General features: G+C 47.8%; 1 protein-coding gene across 6 annotated transcripts; it reads left to right on the top strand.

Annotated features, from left to right (window-relative positions):
• Positions 1-3,561: 3,561 nt before the first annotated feature.
• On the top strand, positions 3,562-17,035 carry CHRNB3 (cholinergic receptor nicotinic beta 3 subunit). Of its 6 annotated transcripts, XM_030004544.1 has the most exons (7): positions 3,562-3,904; positions 7,555-7,706; positions 8,765-8,809; positions 13,679-13,788; positions 14,014-14,543; positions 14,631-14,896; positions 15,421-15,684. In XM_030004544.1, exons 1-7 carry the CDS (start codon positions 3,850-3,852, stop codon positions 15,553-15,555), a joined length of 1,293 nt encoding a protein of 430 aa, XP_029860404.1. In that variant the 5' UTR covers positions 3,562-3,849; the 3' UTR covers positions 15,556-15,684. The 6 variants fall into 6 exon arrangements, with proteins under 6 accessions (XP_029860404.1, XP_029860406.1, XP_029860405.1 ...); XM_030004546.1 differs by lacking the exon at positions 14,631-14,896 and having other exon boundaries at positions 15,421-17,035; XM_030004545.1 differs by having other exon boundaries at positions 14,014-14,790; positions 15,421-15,561.
• Positions 17,036-17,758: the final 723 nt, after the last annotated feature.

The raw sequence follows: 17,758 nt of genomic DNA, 5'->3' as shown, positions 1-17,758 counted from the left end.
TTCTCCAGCTCTTGGTTCTGGAAATAGGTCTTCTTGGTTCTGGTTCACAGCATCTCCTATCCACGTCTTTCCTCCTCACCCCCCTTATCCCCTCCGTCCAGGTTCCCCACCCTCTGGTTGCCAGCCAGCACTGCCACCTCTCCCTGTAAAATGCGTTTTCCACTCTTGGCTACAGGACAACTTCGGGTAACGTGGCTTGGCAGTCTCCATCACAACCTCAAGTTTTCAGTTGCTCCTAAGATTAACCATGTGGGCTCAACCTGATGGATTTGTGCCTCTGTGGCAGAGGAGTGATTTAGATTGCTTAAAGAATCACCATCAAAGGTATTAGCAAACGTGGTTTTAATATGACATTGTAAAAGTACGACTTAACAAAGTTTGATGGCAAGGTTCACTCTACTATGTACTACATGGGAGAAACATACAAAGGAAAATTGAATTAGAATTGAGCTAGAATGATTTACACAGAGACCAGAGATGCAAAAGGGTAAGGAAAAGCCTCCCATCGAGTCACGAGTTTCAGAGTGGACCCGCTTTCTTTCTAAACTCCTTCTCAGAGAGGAGCCTAGGGGCGGCTGAATCCAATCCTCATCCCAGACTTGGTCAACAGTTTATGTCTAAAGGATTATATATGCAAAGTTAGTAATAATTACTATTGAGTCACTACATGGATTAGTAATGTTTCATCAGCATTAATTCAGCATGCTATTAGTCACTTACCGAGAATCTGTTGCGAGAAAGGCGTCTCTCTACCTTGGGTAAGGAAGGATCTCTTTAGTCTCAGGTAAGGAATCTCAAACCTTGAAAGGCATCCCCGCTCAAGGGGAGATCACTGCCATGCAGCCATGCTGCCTAGCAGGGAGAGCCTAAAGAAAGCTCACTTAGGCTGTCATATTTATGGGATTAATTGGCTGGCTTGTAATTAAATTGCATACAATGGGAAAGGTATGCATGAGACTCCTTGTACACACCACTTTCTTTGTTCCTTGATAAATGAGTCTTGGAAAAACCACCCACTATTCATGTGTTAATCATGTGATTGGTGTTCCAAGCTCATAGGCATCTATGCTCACTGGGTAACTCTGCTCCTTTGTGGGTTTCCTAGAGCTATTCTTGGCCCAGCTATGGCTCAGGCCTTTACCTCCTTTGGAGCCTGTACCAAACTACTGCAAGTTTGGTTGAGGGGTCGAGCGCGTCCGTCACAGCCTCTAGGTGGATTTCTCTTTTTTTCCCCAGGAGCTTGAGCTGCCCAGAGAGTGAGGCCCAGTCCCAGCGTTGCTTGTTCTCAGGCAGCTCTTGGCTCTTTACAGCCTGGAAGTGCAGTCTCATGTCAGTTACAAATTCCATGAAACCTGTAGAAAAGCAAAGGCACGTTCTCAACAGAGAAGATTCAAGTTTTACCCAGGAATTTGTTTGCTATCTCGAGGTGGATGGTCCCCATGCTTCATGGCCTGGCTGGTAAAATGGAGTATTCATGCATACTTCCCTTCCCAAAATGTTGGAGAGCATGTCTGAATAAAGACTTGTAAACAGAAAGCATCATCAGCAAGCAGACAGAATTTATTTCTCCGATACCCGCCTCTGGTTGCCAGATAACTCTGGGAGCCAAAGACCAGGCAAACTAGGTCCTTACCTCTTGTCACAGTCTAGGCAGTGTGTGGAGGCAATGGTAAAGCAAGCACACATCATATTGCCCTCCAAGCAACTACCACGTAGAAGCAAAAATCCTACTCCTATAGCCAGCTAATAGATTAACTTCATTACGGCAAGGTAGCAGGCTAAAGCCTTATGAAAACAAGTGTCTCTCCAGTCTGTGATACAGCATTGTTTAACAAATTTGTTAAATGCCTGGATGCAATCTCAGGCAGTAATTATGATCAGACCTGTCAATGGGCAAAGGCTGGGCTTCCAGTCATGAAGCTGTGGTTCAGCAAAGATGATGGATGATGCCTGAGGGTGCTGAGCTCTGTACAGGACCAGAAACATGCTGGAAAGCACAGGGTAGTCTGCATAGAACATTTTTAAGGAGTAGCTTTGTTGCAGAAAAATTTGCATCAGGCAGAATAATTGTGTTTAGTCCACACTCAGCTTTATGGCAGGTTGTGGTGCTATCTGTCTGCACCACTCCAGTCAAATGTCCATTGTTCTCTTGATGCCAGCATAAAAAAAGGACCCTTACTGTGAACCTCGGCGACTCATGTGCTTATGCCTGGCCTGGATCTAATGGGTAAACTGAGCAATCTGGTAGTGACAGCAGCTGGTCATAACAAGACACTTCATTCAAGACAGTCTCTTGATAGCACTGTTGGGTTTGAGTTGCTTTCTGCAGCTGGGATGAGGAAAGGTGCAGAGGAAACCAGCTGCTCCTCCAGCCCTGCCAGGTGAACACCGGCAGAGCCGAGGAGCTAACAAGGGCCCTTGCAGATTTCCCATGTGTAGTACAGTAGAGGAAAAGGCAAACCCCCTGAGCTGCTGCCAGTGGCCTGCCTGAGAGCTGTGGATGAGGCAGCCTGCAAGTCCACAACAGCACAAATAAGGTGGTAGGACACTACAAGAAGGTTACTTGTATCGGCAACGTGACTCTGAACCACACTGAAATGACATCTTTTTCATTACAGGAAGCTGAATAATCTGATAAGGTTACAGCTGCCAGTTATCAGTCCTCTGTGAGGACCGTAGATAAGGCAAATCTGAATCACATAGCTTATGACTGTACCAAAATCTGGGCCACTGCAAGAAATGGGCCCAGCTGTTGCTGAAAAAAACAGGCTTCCCATACAAAAGTCAGCAAGCAATTAAATAGCCAGAAAGACTAAATCAAAGAAGGAAGAGTTTGAGGTCTGGGTACAAACTAAAAGAATTTTGCACCACTCTTCCTTGAACTTCAGAACTTCAGGGGAAAATGCTCTTCTGCAGAGAGACGGCAAAGTGACTTTCATTTGGGAAGAAAACTGAGAAGATTCTGAGATCCCTTGGCAGATGAGCGGCCAGGGGACAGGAAAACAGGAACCCGTGTCCCTTTTGATATCAGCAATTTCTGGTGGCTTCTGAAAGGAGCCCTGTCCAAGGTGTTGCTGGGGAACGAGTGACACCTACAGAGGAACTGGCTAAATAATCAAAGGCCCCACCACTCTCATTGCTAAACACAAGGCCCTAGGGCAACATACGCTGTTAAGCTGTGCCAATAGATAGTATTGTGCAAGCATTTCTGTGTTGTTGTCTGTGATGTTTTGTGTATGAGTGATGAGATATAAATTTAGAAATCATCCCTGTTTTCCCATCTATATCTTGCTGGATTTTTTCTTCCAAAAAAAAAATCCAAAATCCATTTCATAGCTGTAAAACATCATCAGGTGTAGTATGAAAGATGAATAAGCTAATTTAGGTCTGTAGGGAGGCTGCCTCTTTTATTAGACCAACTGATACAGCTGAAGCAAACAGACAATCTTTCAGGCATGTGATCTCTCTTTGGGTCTGATCTGCAGCCTGTTTTTTTCCCCAGCTGTAACCAGCAGCATAATAAAAGACATTTCTCCTCCTTAAAAACCTTGCCTCACTTCTACTCCTAGACTACAGTGGCTACAGCCACCCAAATACCGCCACAAACAAATCAGTCAGAGTTTAGGACCCAGAGCCCTGTTTTAGGCTTACGGGATATGACAGCTGACTGAAAATCAATGAAGTGTGATTTACCGAGCGTCATAATGAGGCAAGATAAGGCTGAAAGGTGCTGTCTTGCCTTGCAGACTCAATTGTCCGCCTTGATTTTTAACTAGATTGTTTTAGTCCGCTATTAGGATGAGACTGATTTGCTTATGAAAAAAAAAGATCAGATTTAAGGGAAAAGCCATGGTGATGCCCATGCTTTGCCTAGTGCTCTTTGTGCTGTGTCTGAGCCACTCAGGTAAGTGCAATTTCTTCTTCTTCCAAGCCGAGCTGCAGATGGTCAACATATTTTTTCTGCTGGCCAGTTAGCTGCTGCTTGCTGGGACAAGGTAGGTGCTGTCTTCCCTTGGTCCCCTTCTTGACACTGTCTGACTAGCAAAATAGGGTTGCATCAGTGGCTGCCTTTGTATTGCACCCACAGCCAGTTTGGCAGTAAGATTTTGATAACTGTTGGGGGGGGTGGTTGCTGGGTAGAAGCCAACAAAAAAATGCTAAGCTCGACTCGCCCTGCTAAGGGGAGTTACGGGAGAATCTCCATCACCAGGAGGAAAACTTAAATGCCTCAGGTGAGCTGATGAAAGGCTAAGTGTCCTGTCTGTATTTCTTGGGGTGTTTTGCATGTTTGTGTAGCAGACCGTCTTGCCCCAGCAGCACTCCTGCTCTTGCACATGTAGGGAACTGCTCCAGGCACGGACTGCAGAGAGAAACAGGAACCTGGGGGAGAGGGGAGACGGCAAACAGTGCTCAGTTACTTGTACGTGCGGTAGCCTGCCAGGGAGCTCCCCAACTTTTGCCTTTTCTGTGCACCATATGGTAAATTCAGGGATGCATCTGTCCTACAGCCACTTCTCTGTTTTTTCAAAGGCAGTGCTACTTTGTTCAGTGTTTTCTCCATGGTTTTATCTAACTTAATCATTAGACAGGGCTTGATCAAATGAGCTGTTAGGCTATTTTTCCTGCTTGATATGTCTTCCTTCTCATTAAAAACTTCTGCTTTTAAACTGTCCTCCTGCAAGTACTGAGGCTGTTTTAATAATGGCACCAATCTTGTTCCTTCTGGCTTTCTTTGTGAGACTTCTCAAGTCTTTTTCACTCTTTTCTGTGGCTTCCCCAGCAGCTAAGTATCAACACATCCAGCTCCAAAACCAGTTTTACCACCTCTCTGCTATACCCTCTCAGAGCATTAGGGCCCTTGGACTTCACTTGAGGTATGGGCTGTGAAACAGCACCGTTCTCCTATGAGGGAGTTCATACACAGCCACGAACACCGTGCCCGTGAGGTTTCTGGTCGCGCGCGTGTGTGTGGGGGAGTTATACTCAAATAAACCCAAAGCAATGTATTCCAGCATTAAGACAAAGCTGGTTTTAATCCTGCATGTTTTGGGGTTGTGGATTTTTTTCTATTCAATAGCTTTCCTGTTAAATTTCCTGTGATTAACAGCCATGCACATGTATGAACCTCCTAAAGGAAAAGTGAAAGGGCTGGGAGCCGGGGTCTCTGCAGAGACTCTTATGTGTCAGGGGATTGGATCACTGAGGTTGTCAGTAGTGAGCTGGGAAAAATACATTCTTTCTTTCTTTTCCTCTGGATGTGGATGCAATGCCTGTCTGGCATGTTTGGGCAGGGAATACAGTTTACTAGGACAGATGCCAGACTCTGTCCCCCATTTGCTGTGGTGGAGCTAGGGTTAGCCCTGGCAGGAAAATAAACCCTGGAGCAAGCAGATGGGGCATTTATTGTTTCCCAGTTGGTAATAGCAGACCTCAAAGGCTTGTGACAAAGCGGCAAGACACAGGGTGGCCACAGAGGCTGCTACAAACTGTATTGACAGCTGCATGAGCCCGTCCCTGGCTATGGTGCAGAGCAGGTGGAAAGGAGTGTGAAAGCTCCCTTTGACCAGCTGGCCTCCACCTCCCCAGGGTCTGGTAACCCCACCACCACTGCACATCCAACAATAGAGGACAAGCACAGCCTGTGCTAGAATATCTGACAGTAAAGTAATTGTTACCTTGTGAATGGCAACCATTAGGCTTCAGAGTTTACAGCTTCTCAAAGAGGAATGGGCATTTGCTGTGGCTGGAAGTGGGGGATGACAGTGCCACTTGGATCTTGTGCTATCCTGAGAGAATCCAGACTGCATTAGGGAATGATTTTGTCCAATGGGAAGCTCTGGTCTGGGAGCAGGTTTTTGATTCAGGCAGTCCTTCAGCTGTGCCACTGCCAGGTCTCCCCCTACCTATGGCCTCACACAGACCCCACCGAGGCAGAGGAGGCTGTATGGCCTGTCTTGCCCAGGAGATGGGCAGCAGCTGCTGGGGGAAGAGGGCATGGACCGGGATAGTGGTCTGTGGTCACGACCTTTCCTCCATGCACATGGCAGAGTGTTACCCTCTGCCTCCAGTTTTCTGTCTGGAGGGACTGCTGAGCTTGGATGCCCTTTCCTCTCTCCCCATGGCACAGGGACTCTGTTGGGGGCTGCCTTTCCTCTGATGTTTTCTGCACAGCATGTATGAGCCCCTCAGCTGTGCCCCCCTGCCAAGGCTCTCCCATTGCCCGGTCCTCGCGCCATCCCTTGGCCACAACCCTCTGTCTGCAGACCCCTCCTGCACCTAATGCCTGGCAGTGCAGGCACAGGTGTCCTGCTCACACTGGGGCTGGCAGGGCATGGGTGGTGAGGGGACAAGGTTGGCCCCGAGCAGTGCGCTTTGAGGACTGCAGTGTTGGCCGTGACCCCCGTGGCACAGGGCTGATCATCACGAGCTCCTTGTTCCTCCATGGTGCCTTTGAAGAGAGGTGAAATCCTTCTCATCCTCGGGTGCTGTGTGTGTGCACAAGGGAAGAGTTGGAGGTCGTGTCAGGACCGCAGCATCACGGAGAGTGAGGCTGGCATTTGGGAAAGGATGGAGGGTCTCAACTGCCCTTCCCCTTTCATGGTAGCAGCGGCGGGGGAAGCACAATGGCAGGGACCAGGGGAGTCCCAAGTCTTGCAGGTACAGACCATGATGGTTCTGTGCTTGGCTGCGGACAGACCTGGCCCTGGCTGCATCACCCAGCTCCTTCTGCTGCCAGATGAGCTCCTTTTGCTCCACCAATGGTGTTGCCCACCCAACCCACCCCCCAACTGGGAGAATTCAGTTTTCTCAACGATATGCTGCTATACCCTGGTTAACCCCAGAAGGAGGAGTCATTTCCAAGTGCTGCATGAGGCTCCCTCAGATCCAGCTTACAGCCCTGTAGCTTCCAGTGAGGAAATCCCACCACCCCGATCCTCGTGCAGGGCAACCTCTGTCCTAGAGAGGCCATAGAAACCAACCAAGTGCAAGTGAAATCCCTGGGCCCTGCAATGCCCATAGTATATTGCTGCTGTTTCTAGCTGCAAGACAGCCAGCCAGGGATTGCCCCACAGTGACCAGATTTCCCCTGTAGCCCCAGCTCCTTGTGGTACACCACAGGTATCTGAAAAAACAGAACTCTTTCTCAGGGTGGCATTTATCAGGCTGGATATTTACTACTCGAATGAAAGAGAGCACCTGATGCTCTGAGCCTGCAGATCTTCTAAAGAATAATAAACAAGAAAGACTGGGCAAGTACACTGACACAAGACAAAAAGGCCACACAAACCAGAAACCTAGTACAAAGTCATCACTGCTCTGGTCTGATGATTTTTTTCGTCCATGAGTTGGGCTTGGGCTGTCTTGCCTTCCCCTCTCTCCCCTCACCCTGGCTCTGCTGAGAGTCTGTGCATCTGAATTCCTACAGATTTTACTGACAAGAGCTGCCCTGAGGTGAATTTGTCTCACATCATCACTCTGCCTCCCTTCTTCAGGTCATGCTGTTCTCCACGTCTGCTTTCTTGCATGCTCCCACTCTCTGTTGCTCTCTTCCAGATGTGGCTGCCTTCAGTTCAATCGCTGAAAATGAGGATGCGCTCCTCAAGCACTTATTTCAAGGCTATCAGAAATGGGTCCGCCCCGTGGAAAACTCCAATGACACCATCAAAGTCCTTTTTGGATTAAAGATATCACAGCTTGTGGATGTGGTAAGTGTTGTGTTGAGCTTGGTAAAACATCCCTTCTTTTATAGACAGTTGTGCATCCACCTGGGAGGGCTGGTGATGCCATTGGCTTTTGCGTCCTGACACATGAAATGCAAAGTGATGGTCAGGCAACAATACGCTGAGTATGATGCGGTGCTCGTGATATGACCTCTTGCTGCACACACAGCATGGGCCGTAAGACTTGTTTGTTTTGCAGCAAACCTGAAAGTCTTTTTTTCCCCGCTGTTCTCGGGGAATAAGGCCTCATTGCATCAGGTGTTAATCAAACAGTCCATGCCAGACAGTCCCTGGTGCCTATGTTTGCAATTTAATGTCAAGGCAGCTACAGGACAGGGGTGAGGAAGGGTAGAGCTGGTTGGACATTGTTCACTCTAAGCAAGTTTGTATCCAGGCCAAAGGCAGATCATATCTTGACCCAGCTGGCCGCTCAGTTAAGGTGCCAGAGGCAAAACACATAATCCCATGTTTTTGCCCACATGAAAACTTTCCCTTCTCTCTCCCCTCCATCACTGCAATGCACAGTGGAGTTTGCACAGCGCCAAGAGGTACCCACACAACGGTGTGCTCCTCACATCCCCCAGCCCCTGGCAGCATCCCCGTGTGCCATGGAAGGCAGACTCTAATTTTGTGCTTTATTTACATATTCAGGACAATGTTTCAGCTTGTGTCTTTCCAAACTCACTTCAGGCTAAGCAGTGTGGGGAGATGAACCATCCTGTGAGCCCACAGCCATGTGTGTCCTGACCCCACTCACTGGCTGAGCCCTGCTGCCTTCCCTGCTCTTTGGCATTTGATTCCTTCAGGCTGCTGTGAAATGCCAGACCTCAGTTTTCCAGCCTCAGGAGCTCCCAGGGAGAGCAGGCACAGCACCTAGAAAGTCAGTTCACTTCCCCCAATAGTGACTGAAGAGCCCAGGCCCATGGGGAAACAGGACCATAGGGATCTCCTCTGCTTGGCACAGGGCTGGACTCAGCAGGCATAGGGGCTCTTTCTGCTGCCTGTTTTGGTATTGCAATCCTCTCTACTTTGTGTCACCCTAGGATGAGAAGAATCAGCTGATGACAACGAACGTGTGGCTGAAGCAGGTAAATTAGACCGAATCAGACCTCCCCTTTCAGTGCAGGGCTGCTGAGCTGAGCGGCCATCCCAGCACACCGCGCCATCTATCTGCTTTCGTGATGCCGAGTGGCCAGACAAAAGCAGCACATTTTACCTTGCCTGACGTTTTCACTTTACTCCTCTCAATTCAGCAAATGCATAAAGGGGCAGAAAGGCAGGCGGATGGGCCTTTGGGAAATAGGGTACCCTCTTCTCCTGGCCTGCACCCCAGCTGTGCACTCAAGCCAGCTGTATTTCAGGGAAGCAACATCTCCTAATACTGCAGTGGCTGTCCCTGGGACGCTGTGTGTGCCCTGAGGGACTATCCTGTCTCAGCCTTAGAGGTCACGCAAGTACTGTCTCTCTTGCTGGAGTTAAGAGTGGTGCCTTGGATAGATTTCTTCTTCAGCATGAGTAAAGAGAAAGAAAAGGCCAGCATGTTACATCCTACTCACTCACCCCCACCCTTTGCCCAATTAAAATCTGTGGCAAATTAATCAGATCTCTCTAACATAATTGCTTCTCGAAGTGACAATAATTTATACAAATGGGGGAAAGGTGGAAGTTGAACTGTTAGGTCTCCTTTCTCTTCACTGCTGAAGAACACTGCATTTGGTTTAGATTACATTGCACCAGATTATTGACCTTGTGACAATTATTTTAAGTCTCTCAGCCATATGAGTATCTATAAACATGTCAGCTGATCCTACGCCGGGGACATAAAACCCAAGCCGTACTTGAAATGATGCCATGGGAAGTGGTTCCCAGGGGTCGCTGGGCTGGTGGAGGAGCAATGTGGCTCACTTTTTGTTCTCAGTCTGCTACCTGTAGTGCTGCAGTGAGTGTGAGCTTCTGGGTGGAGCATGACCCCTAAAGGCTGTATGGACATTATATGCAAAGATGGTCTCTCCCTTGAAGAGGGAGAAGCTCAGACTTCCCCTCGCTGCAGGGAAGACAGGAATTTCCCCTTTTGCTGGGGAAATTTGCCGCTGATCTGAATCCAACTGCGGAGAGCCTGCCCTGAAAGAGCTGCAGTGTTACATTTTCCCTACCTTCAGCTGCAATTGCAGAGCCCCTCATGTGCACGGGGCCAGACCTTGGCTTCCTTACTCCGAGTAGCCACTTGGGCAGACAGCAGAGCCTTCCTACAAGGGTAACCCCCTTGCCCCCTGTCCATCTTCTCCCATTCCCACCCTGTCTCCTTGCAGGCTGCAGCACCCACCTCCCCCTGCAGGTCCAAGTCCTGCAGTCTGCAGGTATGCAATCAACCCACCCCACCCTCCTCATTCTCTCTGTTCCTGCAAGTGTCCCCCAAAAGATTTTACAGCCTTTTGCAGCCTTTGACAGAATATTCCTGGGTCTGACCATCTCCTCCTTCTCAGGGAAGACTTGGCTGCTTGCTGCATCCAGGACAGCAAAGTCTCCTATGCCCTGGAGCAGCCTTCATCCCCCAGGCTGGGTGACATCTTCACCCAGGTTACAGTGACTGCAGAAGACAGGGACATGAAATTCTGGCTCACATTAGCTGGCCAAATGCAAGTCCAGGCTGCTCAAAGGCATTAGGCCTGAGACACTAATGCAGACAGACACCCACTGATCCTCTCTCCATTGCTGCATGAACGTGTGTGGGGACATTTAGGGTTAGACCTTCCATGCTGAGCACCCTGTTTGAATCGCAGCATTGGCCACCCCAGAGTCATAGCTTGGAGCCTGTGTCACCACTCTTGCTGTGGGAAATCAGGTTCTGCTGCAAGTTACTCCAAACATGCTGCAGGAGGTAGGGACATGCCACCATCCACTCACTGTGTCTGGGGTGTGGGGGAGAATGAGGGGGAAGCCACTTTATCTGATCCTTCAGCCTCATGCTGTGGCTAAAAGAAGGACCTACCCAGGAGTCTGTACTGTAGACATGCTGATTTCTCTGGAGGCCCTCAGAGACTCTGCTCAGATTTTATCCAGGGCAGCTCTCTGGGGTAACTCAGCACTGTGATTTTCAGAATTGTTGAGCAGGGCACTAACTTCTTGTTACTGTTTCTAATACCGCTTCTCTGAGGGGCTGAGAACATCAAGGCCCAAATGAAATGCAAAGGGAGCAGAAAATAAGTGAGACACAGGTTCTGATTTTCACACATGCAGATGCCCCCAGGAGGTCAGGCTGAGCACTAAATACTTATGGCCTGACCCAGGTGTCCTGCTTTGGGAATCATATATTCCTGTAGGCTCAGCATGAACTGGTCCCATGTGCAATCCAACGCTTGGGGGATTATTAGAGTGCATAAGCACAACAGCTAGGAAAAGGTCCATAAAACTAAACAACATTAAAATAACTTTTTCTTTTGGGTAGTGAAAAGTGAAAAACATTAAACAAACCAGAACTCTCTAATGACACAGACCCTGTCCTTCTGCAGGAGATGGGGAGGTCAGGGGAGTCTGGTCCTCACCCTGGGGTGTGTGAGGTTGAGGCAGAATCACAGTCATAATTTCTCTGCAAAGTCTGGCTTTTCTTAGGTGAGCAAAGCTTAAATCCAAGGGTTTTCTTTTTTTTTTTTTTTTTTTAACCTCAAATATCCAGATGCTCAAGATGGTGGGACTTGATGATGTGCATGCAGGCAGACACACAAGGTGCAAAGGAGCTTTTAGTGGTTACTGAGAAAGTATCTGGGTTCAAGCAAGCTATGGAGTCTACTAGCAAGTGTTGAGAATCTGGGTCCAGTGTTTCTTGGTCCGCTTGCTGTGGGTTAAGCACTTGAGTGACAGCCCAGAGACGGGAATTTGGCAGAACTGGAGGAAGAGGAGAGTAATGTGGAGGGGGGTGGGGGGGCGGGAGTGGGTAGTCTGGGGCAGCTTGGAAGAAAGGGAGAAGAGAGGAAAGGGCACTTTGCATCTGCTGCTACAGTTTGTGTCAGCATAGCCCATAGGGCGATTCCCGTTTTAAACTGCTCATCTTCAAAGTCTGCACACGATCTATTTTCTGCTCTAGTAAGAAGACACACAACCATTTGCCTTGCAGACAAGAAAGAGCACTTTAGCTGGGAGATAAATCATTGCAAGGCAGGGGAGAGGGAAGAGTATTGCAGATGCAGCAAATAACCCAGGCCAAGGGGCTGCTCCAATTCAACTCCAGAGGGATGATTATATCTCCAGGTGGCTCACAGGGTATTTGCTTCTGTTGTGTTAGTGCAGGCTATGAGCTGACTGTGTTGGCTGCTGCTGTCAGCCCTGATTATCCTCTTGCATAACAAGTATGTTTCCAGCCTAAGCTCCCTGGCACCTATTACAGGAGGTGTCCAGGACACTGGTGAGTCTGTGCCCACTTAACAGCCCAGGCTGCTGGAAACATCTGGTAGATACCCACCAGCTCATGCTGCAGGCGGTGTGCTCTGTCCCTGCTGCTGAGGCTAAGAGAAGCAATGACCCCTCATCTCTTTCCACACCTGAACAGCTCCCATCCCTCCTTCAGCAGCAGGAGGAGCCAGGGTTGAAGGGCTGTGCCTGATAGCTGACACCAGCCATTTGGGCAGTTCAGAGAGTGGGTCCATAACTCTTCTGGTAGTGGGGCCATTAATCCTGCTATGATACCACCCTGGGCAACTGCCTCCTTTGCTTGTGCTTTGGGCCAGATTTTAGGAGGAATCTACCAACCACCTGCCCATGACCTTGGGCCCCATCCCTTGCCTGCACCTGGAGGAGGAGGATGCTTGTTCTCGCTGTCTGTGTTTAGGTCTCTACTGAGGATCTGGGTTGCTGTCACACTGTAAAGGACTGAAATAATAAGTCTCTGTAGGCATAGGTGTGAAAAGCATGTGGAATTGAAGAAGTAAGAGGGGAAAAATATGGTGGGAGGAGAAGCAGAGAATATCGCTTTTTGGCTCGTCCTTAAGTCATGCAGGAAATTGCTCAGAGAAGGCTGAGACCCCCACATCCCTGGGGAGCTCTTAGTGCTGGAGCTTAATGGAAAGTGGTTCATCTTCTGCTTCTTGGTATTGACCACATTCTAAAGCTGTTGCTTCCTCTTGCTGCTGTTCCTGTGGGCAAGTGAAAACCCCCATCAATAATGAATGGGGATCAGAGAGCTGCTTTTCCACTGCATCTCTGTGGAAATCTCCAGGTTGCTAGAGCCACTTTGCTAGGATCTCCCCATCTGAATAACAAAAAGAGGTGAGAAAAGTTATTCTGGAGTTCAGCATGATGAAAATGGACAAGACTCACCATGCTTTTGTTTTTTTAGTGTTATCTTTTCAGGATTGTAACTAAATGCTTTACAATAGCATTGTATTATTTTTCCTGCAATAGTATGCAGGTCTTTCTGATGAAAGAACAATGATTTGGTTTGCAAAGAGAGTGTACAGATATTAGGTATTGTATTCCATTCACTGAAAAAAGCCAGGTCTCCACTGAAAAGTAATTAAAGGCCACCTCTCTGCCACTTGGGTAGTAGTAGCCATGCCAGCTGGCTCTTCTATGGGGTCAGTGCCAGCCAAAGACACCATAGGCTGGTTGTCAGAGGGAAGAAGAGGTGCTATATCAAGGGAAGTGTCTCCTTCCTTCTGGACTACCCTCAGGTGGGCTAGGCGGGGTGGTGAGTCAAGCAAGTCAAGTGCTTTCCGGGAGTGCCTGCCTTGAGTTTGCCTGCAAAGGGATGGGTTGCTGCGGTCCACCTGTGGCTGGAAGGGCAGTGCTTGTGGGGATTAACATCTCCCAGCTATGCCTGCCTGGCATCCTCTCTGCAGCTGAGCAGGCTTGCACCAAGCTCTGCCCATTGTGCTGTGCAATGCAGTCCCTCTGAGGCAGGTGGTGGGAGGAGGAATGAGGCTGTTGTGTATGAGTGGGCAGAGGACTCTGCTGGCTTCTTACAGGAATGGATCGACCACAAACTCTCCTGGAATCCAGAGGAATACGGTGGGATCACTGCCATCCGTGTCCCTTCTGAGTCTCTGTGGCTTCCCGACATTGTTTTATTTGAAAAGTGAGTAGCATGGCTCCTTACTCTGGGTTTAGGCAAGAGCTTGGGGAAGGCATGTCAGGCACCATGAAGCTTGCAAGTGCTGTCAGAAGGTTGCTTCTTTAGGCAGTATGAGTGTTGGCTTCCCTTGTGCTGCAGGTGATGGATAGAAAGCATAGCTGTGGCGGGGTAGGACTGGGGCAAATGTAGTCCTGAACTTGGTACTGTTTCTTCCTGTCCAACTCCCAGTGCTGATGGACGTTTTGAAGGATCCCTGATGACCAAAGTCATAGTGAAGTACAATGGAGTGGTGACCTGGACGCCACCAGCCAGTTATAAGAGCTCCTGCACGATGGACGTGACCTTCTTCCCCTTCGACAGGCAGAACTGCTCCATGAAGTTTGGGTCATGGACGTATGATGGCAGTATGGTGGACTTGATTTTAGTGGATGAAAATGTAGACAGGAAAGACTTCTTTGATAATGGGGAGTGGGAGATTCTAAACGCCAAAGGTATGAAAGGCAACAGGAAGGATGGGCTGTACTCTTACCCATTTGTCACTTACTCCTTTGTTTTGAGACGCCTTCCACTGTTTTACACTCTTTTCTTAATAATCCCTTGCCTGGGATTGTCTTTTCTAACTGTCCTGGTGTTTTACCTGCCTTCAGATGAGGGAGAAAAGCTTTCATTGTCTACATCAGTTCTAGTCTCCCTCACTGTTTTCCTTTTAGTGATTGAGGAAATAATCCCTTCTTCTTCCAAAGTCATCCCTCTAATTGGTGAGTATCTGCTGTTCATCATGATTTTTGTGACCCTCTCTATCATCGTGACTGTGTTTGTTATCAATGTCCATCACCGCTCCTCAGCAACTTACCATCCCATGGCTCCCTGGGTTAAAAGACTCTTCCTCCAGAAGCTGCCTCGGCTGCTCTGCATGAAGGGCCATGTAGATCGCTACTCCTTCTCGGAGACTGAAGAAAAGGAAACCACCTTGAAATCAAAGCTCCCAGGGAAGCAGAAACACAGGCAAGCAAAAGACGGAGAGAAAATTGTTATTGCCTTTCTGGAAAAGGCATCTGACTCCATTCGATACATTTCCAGGCATGTTAAAAAGGAGCATTTCATCAGACAGGTAGGTAAAGGGAGGGCAAGGAGGGATCACAGTTTCCTTGACAGCAATGGCTTCCAAGCTCTTACCTTTTCTGCATGCCTTTCTTTCCCTTTGCATCTTCCTCCTGCTCTCATCTGAAGACACGTCCTTGCTTGATAGCTTCCCTTGCTTGATGAATAATATGTTTTTTGGGAAAACGCATTGCTTCAAGGAGAACTGTATTGTGCTGTGAGAGTCCCTGCTCTTCACAGATGCAAGAGGCACAGCAACCTCTCCTGGAGGAATTCCAGCACTTAGCTAAAAGATTTTGCACAGGCTGAAAGAAGTCTGATTACCATGTGCATAAAACTACCAAACTGTTTTGGGGTTTTGAGTGACTCACAGCTATGGGTGCTGAAAAGATGATCCATGTCAGTTTTAGGATACAGCACACTACAAAATTCTAATTTTAAAAACAGATTTGTGGAGCTGAAATATATGTAGCAGTATCAGTGAAGTACTGGGCTCATTACTGTTTCTGTTTGTTCTCCCTCTCTCCTTCTCAGGTTGTCCAAGACTGGAAATTTGTAGCTCAAGTCCTGGATCGGATCTTCCTGTGGTTATTTCTGGTGGTGTCAGTGATGGGTTCAGTTCTGATCTTTACCCCTGCGTTACAGATGTGGCTGAACAGCACTTTGTAGACAATGCTCCCACAGTAGCATACAACAAGTACAATGCCAAGGGATGGTGGTGCCTTCGAGCTTGGTCTCTATTGTGCAGATGGGAAGCAACAGCAGGAATGAGGAAAGGTGATGGTAACAGCAGGCATTGACTACTGCTTTCTATCTTCATACAACTCTACCAGTTACAGATTCGGCTGAGATCAGAGAAGGACTTAGTGCGCAGCTGAGTCCTAAAGTGAATTGGGGTTGCACAATTGGGTTATAAGTATTTTACTGGTAGCCTGGTTATATTAAAATAACAGCCAAGATTATTAGTTAAAATTGGAAATAGTACTTCTGGCACAATGATTATACTTAAAAGGCAGATTGGTCAGTTAAAATGCTACTTTATAAAAGAAGTTATAGTGGGAACACAAATCAGTACTCAGTTTATCTACATTTCCAAGTAAAACCCACAAAGTCTCTACAAATCACTTTGTGCATGTGTCAGAACTGGCAATTGCACAGCACATGCATCAGAAAAAGTACAAATACCTTTTAGATGGGATGCTCAAAACCGTGACTCTGTGGCCTCACCTTGCTGCAGGATCAGCTCAACAGTGGCAGAACTTACCACTCTGCCCACCTGCTACCAGCCTTTATGGCATGCACACTTCACCTCTTCTCTTGGCCGTCAGGAAGCTATAAGGTGTTACCCACTTTTCAGTATTACTTGCAATTTTGCCTGTTGCTCTGTAATGTACCCAAAGACTGAACAAATAAGGATTTTCCCCATGATCTGCATTTAGAAACTATGATTCCTGCACCTGCTTGTTCCCAAGACAAATAGAAGATCACCTGAAGTGTATCGCATGGAGAAAGGTGGCTAAGCTACTCCGTAAGGCAACAGTGATCTTCCTAAACAGCTCAGTTGCAGGGAAGCTGCAGACATCACTTTCAGCAAGTGAAACTTGTGGTTGGTGCAGAAGTGGAGTTTCTCCTGAGAGCTGTGGGGTCGCTGGCTACTGGGAAGATACATATTTGGGTGTTGGCTTGTTCATGTTTCCCAGTCAATTCAGAATTTCATTCCTTTAATTCATTAAAATGGGATCCTTCTGCATCATTAGAAACAGCACTTAAAAGTGTAAATGAGACCTGACAGAAAATGCAGAGGTGAAGCTTTCACCACTTATGCTGGGGCAGTGTTTTGCCAACATGGAGTGCTTCAGAAAATCCCATTCAGAACTTGCAGAAGTTTGCAAGACTAGCAAAGGATTTGGAGATCCGATTTTCGACCATCTAAATGTGAATCTGGTATTAAAGCTTCAGTTAGCCTTGAAACTTTCTCCCTAGGAATGGAGGTCAGAGGGTGTTAAAAATACATAGAGGTATTCTTGTGCTTGGATTATGTGTGCACACCAGACCTCTGTAAGTTAATATAATCCCATCTTGTTGTGTCATCGAGAAAGCTCTGCTCACTTGTGCAATCACTATTAATAAAGATGTATTTAGTAAATGATTCCTGAGGTGAGAGTGCTCATATGCTGGGCTTTGTTGTTGTTCTGTTGTCAACACAGTCTAGATTGTAGCCCATTTTAAAAGCCTTGTCTCAAATCTATTCAAATAGAGGGGTTGTCACATTCTTGGAAAGTCTGTGTGTAAGTTCGAAGAGGGAGCATTCAGATCTGGTTATTATATTGCAGCAATCTAGAACAGACCCATTTAGTTTAGCATATACAGATAGATGTCTTAACATAAGACACTGGTATAAAACTCTTACACATTGACTTTACTGCCAGCTGCTCCTCTCTGCTTGCATTGTTTAAGTCAGTTTGTTCTCCTGGCCAGTACTGTGAAACATCCGTAGGAAAAAGGCCAGGAAGCTCCTCTTCCCAGCATTTACAGATTCTTGAAATCACTTAGTGATAGGTTTCCCTTCTGAGCACTGCTGCCAGGGGGCTGCCTGCTAGGCGTGACAGATGACAAAACCCTCTCCTGGGCAAGTGCTTCAGGTGTTTAGCTGGCAGATGGCCCTGTCCTCACCTTGTGACCCTTTGGTTGCCCACCCGCAGGCAGCACATGGCTGTGTCTCACATGGCTGTGTCTGATGCCAAGCTGCTTTTTCTGGCTTATGCTAGTAAAGGTCAGCAGGGCTCAGGTCCTTGGAGTGGGAGGTGTATGAACACTGCACAGGTATGGCTTTTGGCCTCTGGTCTTTCTAGCATTGCATCTGGGACTGCCA

The sequence above is a fragment of the Aquila chrysaetos genome, chromosome Z, assembly GCF_900496995.4.
Source record: "Aquila chrysaetos chrysaetos chromosome Z, bAquChr1.4, whole genome shotgun sequence".
NCBI lineage: Eukaryota > Metazoa > Chordata > Aves > Accipitriformes > Accipitridae > Aquila > Aquila chrysaetos.
Note: the sequence above shows the minus strand (reverse complement) of the source record. Positions and strands in the feature narration are given on the sequence as shown.